The following is a 14,689-nucleotide window of genomic DNA, read 5'->3' as shown; positions in this document are numbered from 1 at the left end:
CACATCATCAACATAGCGTAGCCAAAGTGTTGGTTTGAGAGTGGCTGTATTGATTGCTTGTTTTTCCAGGTGTTCTATGTAAAGTTGGCTGGGGGGGAAAGGGGGGAGCCCATGGCTGTCCCATCAATTTGTTTGTATATTTTCCTTTTCCATGTGAAATATCCTGCTGAGGTTAGGGACGTTTTTTAGAGCTGCTGAAGATTCTTTGAATAATCTTTCGTATTTAAATACAAAATAATTCATCGCAGCAAGTTTAAATACGAAAGATTATTCAAAGAATCTTCAGCAGCTCTAAAAAACGTTCCTAACCTCAACAAATTTGGGTGCATGAAACTTCCCCAAATTTGGGAGACTTTCATTATGAGAACTTCAGCCCAACTGCCAAGACTACCAAATTAGCCCGCAAGAGGGCACCATTAGGACTTTAGGAACAATATTAGTTTCTTGCTTTCTTCCTCATTTGCTTTGTGTTAGTTCCTGAGTGCACATACCATATCTTTATGTTCCTGAAGATGGCAATGTGACATTGCCGAAATATAGAAGTTATTCATTAAAGTTACCTTTAATTAATATACTTTATATGCGTTGTTAATTCCGTAAACTAATTACCAGGAGATATGTATAATTTTAATTAATTTAATTTAAAGCTGATAATTTTTTGTCCTTGAGGCAACTTTGGATTAAATGAAATTAATTGTGCTATGCTAAGGTTTTAAAAATCTTAATTTATTAATATATATATATATATATTAATAAATACAAATAAATAAAATTTTCTTTGTGATATATGATACACTTTAAGAAGAATATGATAACATTAACATTATGGTCATCTCCTTTTCAGGTCCTTTACCATAAACCTTCTTTCCGACAGCCACTTCGACCAGGGATATGGACATTACAGTTGTTATATAATTGGTCGCTTGTAGCAGAAACTCGCTTTCTTATTACCCCTCTAGCAGTGTACAGTAGTCATAGAGTATCCAGTGAACAAGTGAAATTTCTACACAATGGACCAGGCCAGTCTTATATTGACCATGATCTGACCAATGTTGAAGCATTACTTGGGTATACAAATAAGAGTATTCTTCTGAGGCAAGCTCTAGCAAATTCTCGTCGTTATGGAAAAGATCTCCAAGAATGGATTGATAGTTTAGTTACTGGGTTTTGGAGTGTCCAGGATACCTGTTTTGTTTCACTGCCTCAACACCCAACAGGGGGTGTTTTCTGTCCATATCTGGATCTTGACCCATGTCATTTGACTGCATGGAGTTCAAAATCTCCAGATCCAAAATCTGAGATTAAAGATATTGACCCAAAGACTGGAAGATTCAGGTAGTTTGAATTTTTGAAGATTTCCTGTTCACATATAGAAAATCGTTTATTTTTATCTGTAGAATGCCATGTACAGATTTTTTATGAACTTTTTATAGGACAGAATTCTCAAAAACATTCTTTCTTAAAAGTGCAAAAGACATGCACATGCATGTGTTTGTGGATGTTGTACATACATATATATATGTAATATAGACTTTGTACAGAATTAATAATGCTTTATGGACATAATTTTAAAATTGTGCTGCATATAGGAAATTTCATATCATGTAAAGACAATCATTTTTGAAGCTCCAGCAGTTTTATGCCATTTGATTACTGTTTTCCATAACATAGCTCATAAATATGTGTTTTTTTTATACACAGAAAATGAATACAGAGTTTTGTCAGAGTGTTACAATTTTAAGTAATTGCTGACTTGTAATAAGCTTTAAAATATTTTTGTGCAATATGCATTTTTCCCCCTTCCTGTTATGTCCCTTACCATGCTGAAAGACAGAAAGATTAGCCTGATTTGAAAATCCCAATTGCATGTCGTGTTTCATTTCTCTTTTTCACAATTCTAAAATAATAGTAATGGTGTATATAAAAGTGTGCTGTATTATTATAGATTTTTTAATGTTATTCTTAAACCTACATTTTTGTAATTATTTGTAGGCAAGAAACTGTGTTTTGATGCTAGCATTTGTTACTTATATAAAATTTTGCTAATAGATAGTGAAACTGAAATTAACTGCTGGACACAGAGAGCATAATGTATTTCTTGCTTACTCCTTGAAAACTGTGTTACGGATTAAAAACAGCAAAGTCCTGTGTCCAGTATTTGGTTAATTTCAAATTTCATTCGTCCATCATAAAATCATGAGATAATTCAGAAAATGCCTGAGTCTTGCATAAATTTATAATATAAGCACCTAAAAATATTTGATGAGTTTTATAATGCAGATTTATCCCTTATGTCTTTTGTTTGCATTTATTTTCATTTGATATTTTATTATTGCTCCTAAATAAGAAAGAGATTATTTTGAAGCTCGTGGTTTATTTTTCTGCATATAAAGTTTTTTGAGGATATATAATGATCTCTGATTTCAAACATTGTAGTTGCTCTTTCTGTTAAATATTTTTTTAGAAGTTTTCTGCATAAATAATTTTTTTTCGTGGAATTTATACCTTAATGAATGAATATATTGTAAATGAAATGTGCCATGATCTCAGAGAACTATTTGCAAAATTTATTATTACAAATTTATTGTTTTTAATATTATTATGATATTTAATTATTTTTCATTTAAATTTTGTAGGGCTTCTTATATAATTTGAAGAGACGGTTTTTACCTTTGGTTTCTTCTAAAATCAGCATATTTCTGTATAACACTTGCAGTATTTTTCAGATGGAATAAATTGTCAGAAAAGTTCAAGGTTTTTTAAGTTTTTAAAGTTAAAGATAAATTAATTAATGAATTAGTATATATGATGAAGTAACAACTATGGGTCCATTTGGACAGGTAAGTGCAGAACCATCTTATTAAACCAGTATATTGCCATTGGTTATAATGTATTTTTCTGTCTGTAGATTGCACATATTCTGTGGGGTTGATTTGTTTTGTGGAATGAAAAACCCTGTTACCTCTGTATGAAAACTGCTAACTTGCCTTCATTTGAAAAGCACTTATAAAAATTCTTTGGATCATAGATGAGATTCAAACCTGTATCTTTCTAATTAAAGGTCATCATCTAAACATTGAATAGTAGAACGTTTGGAGACAGTGGGATAAAAGTCATTTTAAAAGAAAAAAGTGCAATTTCAGATATTTAAGTTTGTTTTATAAAAAAAGAGAAATTGTTGTTATCCAGATAATGTGAGTTTAATTCCATATGGTTATAAATCTATTATATTATAGGAATTTATGGAAATACATATATGCAATGTGTGGGAAGGAAATAACACAAAAACTACTCCAACAGGATTTCTTTCTTTCTATTTTTTTTTTAAATATATATTTAATAGTTGAAAGAATTATCAAGAGTAAAAAATCTTGAAATAATCCTGAGTATCATTATGTATAAACTAATTTGGAAAATGTAAAACTGAATTTATTTTTAATGATAAGTAATGCAGTTAAATTATAATTCAATCCATAGTGAGAATATATGCCACAATAATTTGAATGATTTTCTTTTTTATCTCTGTGATATTGTTTTTTCAAGTTTCATCTGCTTATTATGTTGAAATCCAGTTTAAATATGGTTAATTCTTGTTGGATTGTATTGCTATTTATAGCACATAAAAAATGTTTTTTAATTTCAGAAATTTGATTAAAAGTTATTTCATGATTATGATAATTCTTATTGATTCTTACATGTTTCTTAGGGTTACATGATTATCAACACCATCTCAAACAGAATAATTCAGGTCAGTGTAGTATTCTTTTGAGTTATTCTGAGAAACAGATTTGATTAAATGAGAAGAAAGCAGTCCTACTAAAAATTCTGATTCTCACTGGTATTTATTTATTTTTTTTTAAATTTTACAGTTGGCATAAATACTGAAATTGGTTGGTTGTTTTATATTTATGGCTGAAGCAACTAAGGCTATGAACAGCCCAGTTATTATGCCTTTAAATTGTGTGTGTTTTTCTGGCTGATTTTTTCATTATATGTCTCATATAGAGGTATATATTGATATATTTCACGTTTCTATATGAGACATATAGTGAAATATTTGTACATTGTAAATTAGTTGTTTAAACTAGTTTCCATTCCCTCTTTGGTTGTTGTACCTTATTCCTGTATGAATGATGCACAGGCCATATTTCTTCATTTAAAAGACTTGGATAATTCATTTTAAATAAAAAAAGGTGTATTCAGCTACTTACCAATAAATACTTCTTAAGCAGTATTCCTCAGTATCAGTATGTGTAGTATTTCTAAAGGTAGTAACCAAATGAAAAATTTGAATTCTTCCTGCTTAACATTGTAGCTTTATTTATTCACTGCCTTTGAACTAGTTACTTTTTTTATAGGGAATGAAAAATCTAGTAAATTAGTGGGCCTAGCCTTTGGATATCCATTTTTTCCCTCAGCAACAGGTTCAACATGAAAAAGATTTAAAGTGTTACAAAGCTTTCCTAATAAGCCTGGTTATGTTGCATGGATGATACCTTTATTATTTAGCTGAAACATTAATATTTTAAATGCCAACATCTGGTTTACAATGAATACAAACTCCAGTTATCAGATTCCTTATTTTAGATACTCTAGAAAGCAAAGAAAGCACTCAACTGATTAAAATCCACTAATATAAAGACAGTTGCCATATCTGAAAAAAATCTTTAATAGACAAACTGAACATTACATAAGACTAGTGTGAAATGGATATGAGAAAAGAAAACGATTTTGGCCATCAGTCAAACATAGTATAGGAAAGAAAGTATTTCTATTTTGTATTTGGCATGTGGCCATAAGAAAAACCACTGGCATCTCAGAATCTTTGCAATTCAGAAAACAGAAAAACATGGAAAAACTGAGTGGAGAAGTAAAGGAAGGAAAGATGTAACACATTAGCAGTAGCAATTTTCAGTAGTTATAATGGGAGTAATAATTTGAGTTTGCAGTAAATAACAGACAGTCCTCAACTTTAAATTCTTGGAGTGATGAGGAAGGGGGAGGGGGGATAATTTTTTCCTTCTTCCATTTTTCAATATTGAAACAATTTAAAATTTCTTAGCAAAAAATGCAAGATGTTATATTCGGGAAATGACAATTAGGAAAAAGGGAGTACCTATAGTATTCAACACTAAATATGACAATAATCTTCTTGAATGACAGGCAATATAAAGTAGAGTGATCTGAGATAATATCAGAATAGGAAACTGGACAATGAGATGAATTTCTGCCTATAGTCCCATAGAAGGTTCTATTAAGGAAGAGTGAACAGACTGGAGTAATTTTTCGAAGCATTATAGAAGGCAGCTAGCACTACAAAAAAGAAGGAAAAGATGGTCCTTGTTGGAGATCTAAACAGCAGAGTAGGAAATGATTACCAAACATATAGAGATGTTTCAGAAAATTTTGAGAAAACAGCAAAGCTAATAATAATGGTAAGTGCCTGCTGGAATCTTTCAAGAACATGGACTAGTTATTACTAACAACATGTTCCAACAGAAAAATGTACACTAATTCACATAGTGAGAAGATCAGATGCAAGAAATAAAAGTCTCATTGACTATGTTATTGTTGATGGTGATGCTTCCCCATTGTTCAGGACACAAGAGTGTAAAAGGAGGGCGATTGTAAATGATGGCTATTTGTATTGCTTTTGTAATACTTTTTATTTATTTAGTTACCTTTGTTACTTTCTTCTTTATATTTATTGTTGTTTATTTTTTGACGGTATATATTAGAACACAGAATAATAAGTAAATAATTATTTATTGACTTATTGCTGATATTTCACTGGTGTTATAACCAGCATCTGCAGACAGTTTGTCACAATACACGAGACTATAACAACATGGTGTAATCAACAGACTAGTTAAACAAAATTGTAGCAGCAACACAAAGACTAAAGTCCTAATTTGGCACCCTCTATCTGGAAAAAAAAAAAAAAAAAAGATGCAGCTACCACACAAGACTAGAGTCCTAAAAAAAAGAGTAAAAAAGCCAATACTAGTTTTTTTCTTAAGATGACTGTCTCCCAGATTTTAGGCAAATTTATACAGCCATATTTAGTGAGATTTGGAGTGTGTTTCAGGGCATTGTTGCCTCTAAGAACAATCTCTCCAACTTGTAAGAGCTTCTGTGCAATACTTTTGTTTTCTTCCAGTTGATCCTGTGTGCAGGGGTATCAAAAGCATGGTCTGCTAGACCTGACTTGCCATCGTGATAATGCCAGATGTATCTTTTATGTTCACTGATGCAGATGTTCACAGTTCTTCCTGTTTGGCCGTAATAGGCTTGATTACATGAGCAGGGTACTTCATAGACTCCTGGATGTGATAAAGGAGGAATGCTGTCCTTGGGTGAACGGATATGAGTTGCTAACTTGACACACGGTCTGAATACGGTACGTAGTTTGTGTTTATTGAGAATTCTAGAAATCTTTTTGGATGTGCCTTTAATGTATGGGGTGGTGATTGTTTTGTTGTAGTTCTCTGTGGTGGATAGTGGGGGGGAATTTCTTAGGAGCATTTAGTATTTTGTTTATCTTATGGGAATTATAGCCATTGGCCAAGAAGGCGTGGCCTAAGTGAGCCAGTTCAGCAGCAAGATCATTGTCATTGGAACAGATTGCTCTCGCTCTGTGGGTTAGCATTTTTAAAATACCATACTGTTGAGAAGGGTGATGGTGTGATTGTTTGTGTAAATATCTCCCTGTATGTGTGGGTTTTCTAAAAACTGAAAAGGGTAAGGAACCATCTGGAAGACGTGTGATAAGTGTATCCAGGAAGGGTAGACAGTTATTAGCTTCCAGTTCCATTGTAAAGTGGATTTTAGGATGTTGGCTATTTAAATGCGCTAAGTATGTTTTTAATGTCTCTGGGCCATGTGGCCAAATAGCAAGCACACCATCAACATAGCATAGCCAAAGTGTTGGTTTGAGAGTGGCTGTATTGATAGCTAGTTTTTCCAGGTGTTCTATGTAGAAGTTGGCTAAGGGTGGGGGGAAAGGGGGGGGGGGCTCATGGCTGTCCCATCTATTTGTTTGTATATTTTCCTTTTCCATGTGAAATATCCTGCACGTATTGTGAATTTGAATAGTTCAAATATATCAGGGGGCGTGGGGGGGTGAGACTTCAGTAGATTGAGGGTTTCTATTAGTGGTACATTTGTGAATAGTGAGGGGATATCAAAGCTCACCATTAAGTCTGAGCTTTTTAGGTATGGTGTTGTAAGATGCTTTTTAGGTGGGCTGACAAAGTTTAATTTTTGACAAAGGAGGGAGAATTGTTTGTGAGAGTGGTAGTAGCTTATCTAAATGTCCAGCCAGTTTGTATGTGGGACTATTTATACTATCCACAATAGGGCGTAAGGGTGTACCTTGTTTGTGAATTTTTGGTGTTCCATAAATCCTAGGTGTTTTAACATGGAAGGGCTTGAGTTTGTTTACTGTGTCTTTGGGCCAGGAAGTGACTTTTTTTCAGTAATTTACGTACCGTATTCTTTTGTGTATTGGTGGGATTGCAATTATAATTTTGTATGTTGACTGATCTTGTAAAAATGTGTGCATTTTGTTTTCATATTCTGTTGTGTCCATCACCACAGTTGCATTCCTTTTGTCTGCTTTTGTTATGATAATCTGGCTATTATTCTGTAGCTCTTTTACAGCAATGATTTCTTTATGAGGGATATTAATTTTAGGAGGCTTAGAATTGATTAGGATGTTGGCCACATCTAAATATGTTATTGGCTATTGTTGGAGGCAGGTTGTATATTCCCCCGTTCAATGGACGCCATTATTTCGGCTTTTGGAACTTGTTTCGGAGTCACGGCAAAATTGTGCCCTCGACTTAAAGCACTAACGGCTTCTTTGCTTAAGGTGAGCAATAATAAATTCACGATGACACGATCTTGTTGTAATTGCGGTCGTTGTATAGCACTGCGTTGTTGGAGATTTTCAAACTTTTTTTTTTTTTTTTTTTTTTTTTTTTTTGTGCCGGTTTTTGACTATGTTGAATTCTATTTTAGCCATTGCATCGGTGATGTTGTCTAGGATCTCCCATATTTCCGTATTCAGAATATTATACGGTAATTCTAATTCATGTAGCATGTTGATTGTTGAATTTGATTTTGCTAACTCCAGATGAGTGGCATTAATCTGTTCTCATAACTACACTCGCTCGTTTATAAATGCATTGGGCTTTTCTGTGCCAATGATAATGCTCTTGCTGCTGAACTGGCTCACTTACGCCACACCCTCTTGGCCAATGACTATAATCCCCATAAGATAAACAAAATACTAAATGCTCCTAAGAAATCACTTCCACTATCTACCACAGAGAACTACAACAAAACAGTCACCATCCCATACATTAAAGGCACATCTGAAAAGATTTCTAGAATTCTTAATAAACATGAACTATGCACCGTATTCAGACTGTGTGTCAAATTAGCAACTCTTATCCATTCACCCAAGGTCAGCATTCCTCCTTTATCACATCCAGGAGTCTATGAAGTACCCTGCTTGTGTAATCAAACCTATTACGGTCAAACAGATTAACTGTGAACATAAAATATACATCCAACATTACCACTATGGCAAGTCGGGCCTAGCAGATCATGCTTTGGATATCCCCCCCTGCACACAGGATCAACTGGAAGAAAAAAGTACTGCACAGAAGCTCTTACAAGTCGGAGAGATTGTTCTTAGAGGCAACAGAAGCCCTGAAACACACTCCAAATCTCAACAAATATGGCTGTATAAATTTGCCTAAAATCTGGGAGACAGTCATCTTAAGAAAAAACTAGTACTAGCTTTTTTTTCTCTTTTTTTAGGACTCTAGTCTTGTGTGGTAGCTGCACTTTTTTTTTTTTTTTTTCGGATAGAGGGCGCAAAATTAGGACTTTAGTCTTTGTGTTGCTGCTACAATTTTGTTTAACTAGTCTATTGATTACACCATGTTGTTATAGTGTCACGTATTGTGACAAACTGTGTTTTTGTGCTCTGAAGATGCTGGTTATAACACCAGCGAAATATCAACAATAAGTCAATAAATAATTATTTACTTATCATTCTGTGTTCTAATATATACCATCAAAAAATAAACAACATGTACGACGAACACGTCTTTCTACACTTTCCTTATATTTAATTTACTATTACTTTCTTCTATATCTCTATTCTTCATTAACCTTATTTAATCCTCCTTTTATGTACTCTATTAACTTTATTCTCTTTGCTCTACCTTCAGTATTCTTTACCTATACCAGAGATCTCTAGAAATTTATTTTTTATTAATGGCTGTGCCACTAGAGGTCTCCTTGTGGTATAAGAAATATCAATACTTCCAGTAAAGTTCGCTTTCTATACTAAGACCCTTCTCAATAATATTTCACAGTCGTGGCTAACACTTAACTTCAATTCGTAGCTATTTGTAAACTCCCCGCTGACAGGATTGTGTTTATTTTAAAACAGTGCATTGCGTGAAAGATCAGGCGGCACTCTTTGTAAATAAAACAAACATGTTTATTTATACTGAAACAATTATACAGTTTACACACTAATGAATTACTATTTCTCCCTCCACTCTAAGTTTAACACTTTGGAGGAAAAACTTCCTTTAGAAAAATTGCATGCAACATAATACAAATCATTAAGCAATTTAAGAAAAAATGTAATACAATTCATTAAGCAATTTAAAGAAAAACTATCAGCCCATTGACAATATAGGAATTATCATGCCTTGTTAATTATACTATAGATTCCGGCCTTCACTTTATATAAACTTCTCTTTATGCAAACTATTCTCATTATACTATATATAGTAACTCTATAAATTTATCAGTCCCTTTAAAACAGTCCTTCATGACATAGACAAAATTACATAAAAAAATAAACTCACATGACTTCTTTATCAGTATAGTGCACTTGTTCACATTTCCTTTACAGATTCCCTTGCTTCCTTTTCATATCAGGTCTTGGGCCATCACTTAGAGGTTTCATGGACACCATTATCTCCTCTGGAATAGCTCGCAGGGCCTGGAGCACATTATAGATACTCGGGCGAAGGTGTGAAGCCCCCAAACATTCCCATGTAACCTGTCTTGGCCATTGTTTAACATGGACTTCTAGTTCTCTTAAGTTCACACTTAATCACTTTTACAGAACTGTATCTAATGTATACCGCCCTCTTTTACCATTGACCTTGAAGGCAGTATCGGACTGGCTTTGGATACAATAGGTTTCCTTTTCACTCTATACTAAATACTAACATCAAATATATTTCTGATTTCAAAGGCCTTGAACTTAACATTTTGAGATCTTCTGTTTACACAATTTAGTATGTTAATTCCTCTGGGTTTTAATACATGGGCTTTTGGTATTACTTACATAGACAATTACAATATATTTCTGATTTTTACTGCACGACCCTTGAACTTAAAATATTCATATATCTTCTATTTACACAATTTATCATACTAATTCCTCTGAGTTTTAATACATGGACTTTTAGTGTTATTTACATATAAAATTACAAGTTCACTTTTGTGAATTTTGGATGCCCTGTAAAAGTCAATGCAAATAAAAAATGGAAAAATTTACTCTGCATCGAATTTTACAAGAGTATACAGAGGATTTGAAACTGGAAGTGATCACCATTTAGTCTTGAGTATGATAAAAATTGAATTTCATATTGAAAAGTCTGTGTAAGAAAGTTTTAAAGTAAATCAGAGTTTTATTTCTTTTAATTTAAAAATTAAAATAAATAAAACTGTATACTCATATACATAAACATTATTCAAGAAAAAATGGAGTTTGAAAACAAGAACCAAACCTTGGCAATAAAAACATTGATTGAGTAGACAGAGAGGCATGAGGTGAGATTTTTTTTGTATATTGCAATATACAAAAATCAGAACTCCATGGCAGACTTTGGAAGTTAATCAGGAAGTCAAAGAAAAAAAGAAATCATATCAAAAGTTTCTGGCAAGTAAGTCAGCTTGTGCTCTTAGAGAATACAGAGAAAAATGTCAGAAAGTGAAGCACTCTGTAAAACTAGCTGAACAAAAGTCATGGGAGTCTAGACTTTGGTAAGAACATTGAAAATAAACATCAGGAAGGTGGCAAAATAATCTGGAGGCTATTGAAAAAGCTTAGAAATGGAGGAATAAGTACTGTAAAAGGGAAATAAAACTGACTGTGAGAATTACAGAGGAATTTTGCTCTTGAGCAAAATTCTTGAGAAGCAGCTAAGAAAAATTGTGAAGAAGAAGTACAAGCTGGGTTCAAATCAAACAGTGGATATCAGGATCAGATTTGCACTTTTTGACAAGTGCAAAAAAGTGTTAAGAAATCATGGAAATATCAAAGGATTTGTATTTAAGTTTAATTGATCTGGAAAAGGCATATAGCAAGGTGCCAAGAGCACATCTCGTCAATATAGTTACGTGGTGTAAATGTGACATATAAAACAATACATGGTCTCTGTTTAAGTTGAAAGTCAATTGAAGGAGGTACATAAGATGGTTTGATGTTAAATCGGTTGTGCAACAAGGGTGCACATTATCTCTACTGTTATTCATTATCTATATGGATCACATTATGAAGGAAAGTGATATTAAATCTGATATCAAAATTGGTGATATGTTAATCTTAGCTCTTTACTTTATGCAGATAATGTTATACTTCTGAATAAATCCAGCATAAGTCTTCAAGATTCCCTGACAAAATTGAATAACTGTTGTAATAAATTATTTGGTATGAAAATCAGCAATGAAAATAGGCAGAAACATTGAAAACATCAACTGTATCCTTGAACCTATAGAACAAGTAAAATATTTCAGCTATTTAGGCATAAATTTTAGTGAAGATAGTAAATTGAACATGGAAATAGACAAAAGAATTAGTAAAGCTTGTATGATAGGAAGGCAGGTGAATAAATTTATGTTGCATAAGAAAGAAATTAGTCAAAATACTAAATTATCTGTATCCAAGATGATGTTCATACCAATTCTAACTTATGGATCTGAGAGCTGGATTAGAAATGAAACTCTTGATCAAAGACTGGAGGCCACCGACCCGAGAGTTCTACCAAAGATTAGACATGGGAACAGATGGTATCATTGACAATATCATAATAAAAAAGGATATTAGAAATAACTTGACATTGTTAACATTCAGGAATGTGTTAGCAGAGCTGATCTCAGGTAGTATGGTCACTTAAACAGAATGTTAGAAGAAATGTTAACAAAATAAGCGTGTTCTTTGCCAGGATGGCAACAAAACACCCAGAGAGAAAGACCAGATCCAGGCAGATTGATATAGTAAAAAATGCCTTAGAAAACAGAAATCTAGCATCTGATAATGTTGTCTTGTAGTAGTCTTGACAGATAACAGATTAATTTGAATGAAAATTGTTGATTGAAAGTTGGTAATGGTGTAACTTTTTCATGCAGTACTATCATAATTATCCTATACACCTCCTTGGGTTACATATCAGGAATTTGATGATGAACAACTTAAAATAGGAATAGCTATTAATAGTAATTTCAATACTTCCCAATGACTTGTGTTATGGTTTAATGGAAGAAATTGACATCTAGAAATAACTACCTTTCACCATCATCACTAAGCATTTTTGTGGGCATAAAGATAAGAATATGCACGTGGACACAAGTACATAAAGAAGGAGAGCAGACAACATACTGAGTATTACATGGCATAATTCTCAAGTCTTAATTGTTCTATGCATGCACAGTAAGGTGATCTCGACTATATTTAGAGAATGTTGTAGAACAGTGGAAAATTCCAAAAAAGTCTCAGATTTAAATCTGCATCTGCAAATTTAAGTTCTTTTCTCCACTGAATATGATGTGTTAATTTTAAAGCTTGAGATTACTATACTTTAATAAGTGTGTGAACTTGTTTGCTCCATGTATGTTATTCCCCATATACATCCAATCTGTTTTTAAAGATTGTTGTGGAGTAAAATAGCAATATGTTTAACTTTAATGTTTGATGGTTAGAATGTTCCAGATTCGTATCCGAGATAGTGCACTGATTTCGGGATCAATATGTTGTGTTCTAAATAATGAAGCTCAATTATATAAAAATTCAAAATATTACTTTAAACATATATTTACATACAACAGATATTAACTATAAGAATTAATTAAATGACAAACTTTTAATATAAGCACAATAATTATATTTATTTTTTTTTTCTTATTCATATTCTTAATATTTAGAGACAAAACAAGATATTTCTACAAACACAAACTGAAAATAACATTCAGTTAAACATATGCAAATCTCACTTGACCACATAGAAGTTTCTTTTAATACATCTGTCTTTCAACTATCTGAAATAGGCATGAAGAAAAAGTCTCGCAAAACAACTGGAATATACTACTTGAACAGTTCCGAATGCAATTCCAATTCTAGAACTTTCACTGCAGATTCTAAATTACTCCTAGGAATATCTCACTTGCCATTAATTCAGCTTAAATTTGGTTATACTGTTCCTTATCCTTGGAAAGTAATTCTAAATGCATATAAAACTTTTCTGAACGAGTCGTCCGGTATTGTACTACGTACTAGGATCACTTGCATTAGCTAACGCTAGTGTCGCCGATACTTTATAGTTTACTATATTCGGCAAGAAACTCTCTGATTCCAATCTTTGAGTTTCTTATTCGGTTTTAAAACTATGTGGGATTTAATATCCCCTTAATTTAAGTAATGTTTTCTGAACATTTTTTAACTTAACTCTGTAGATTATTTAAGCTTCTCCTGCTCTGCTCTCCTGCTTGCTTCTTCTTGACTTTCCCATCTTTCTGTTACTGAATGACAACTTCCCTGCTTGCCTACTCTTTTCTTTCCTGCTTTTCTCATATTGAACGACACCTCTTATACAAAAAAAATAACTAATGTGCATGCCTGTTCCCAAGATCCAAAGCAAAACTCCATGTCACACATAGCTGCCATTATTACAGTACTTATGTCACAGTAAAAGTGACATATGAACACTACAGCAAATAACATAATTTATTTTATACATTCAACATTTCTATGTTGTTTCTTAAGAGTTGCGATGCTCGGTAAGCAAGCTTGCTTATAACCACAAGTAAATTATTTTGTGTGGCCACTGTTTAACCACATGGCAATTCTAATCATATAATTATAATACTGAATAACAAATCACATAACAAAAGGTATTTTAAAAAATAAAATTCTCACCAAAAATATAACTTGTAAAAATACAAATATAATAAACAAAACATGACACTAAATCATTAGTGTGGTCTGCAATCCCTGGGCCACTATAGGATAGATATTGGACATATTTTTTATATTCATCCAGATGAATGCTGACAGTTTGTCTTGTTGGCTTGTGAAGTGCCAATTTGCAGGAACGGGGATCTAGTAGATAGCAGGCTTGTGAATTTAAAGGATCTTTTGATTAGCAGATAAGGATAGCTAATTTTTTGATAATGCGTGAAGCAGTTTCAATTTTTGTAAGAACTTGTATTACTTTTTTTTTCATACTGCCAGTATGAATGATGGAATGGATTGTTTGTAAGCTTTTTTTTTTGGGGGGGGGGGGTAGAAGTTTGTTGGTTCTATTCATTCTGTTCACTTCTGAGGTGGAAACCTCACACCATACTGCTTCAAAAACCACTGCCACTGTTTGCT

General features: G+C 32.8%; 1 protein-coding gene across 1 annotated transcript in view; it reads left to right on the top strand.

The window, feature by feature from the left end:
* oxt (Xylosyltransferase oxt) overlaps positions 1-3,867 on the top strand; it is a 335,397-nt gene extending 331,530 nt beyond the window's left edge. Inside the window, exon 13 of the mRNA XM_090406721.1 lies at positions 845-3,867. Within this exon, the coding sequence (XP_090262847.1) occupies positions 845-1,339 (495 nt within the window). The 3' untranslated portion in view covers positions 1,340-3,867. The remainder of the gene's footprint in view (positions 1-844) is intronic.
* Positions 3,868-14,689: the final 10,822 nt, after the last annotated feature.

This window comes from Typopeltis vanoorti, chromosome 17 (assembly GCF_054136105.1).
Source record: "Typopeltis vanoorti isolate ZY-2024b chromosome 17, IOZ_Tvanoo_1.0, whole genome shotgun sequence".
Lineage (NCBI taxonomy): Eukaryota > Metazoa > Arthropoda > Arachnida > Uropygi > Thelyphonidae > Typopeltis > Typopeltis vanoorti.
The sequence above is the reverse complement of the archived record's forward strand: the minus strand, read 5'-3'. Positions and strand labels throughout refer to the sequence as shown.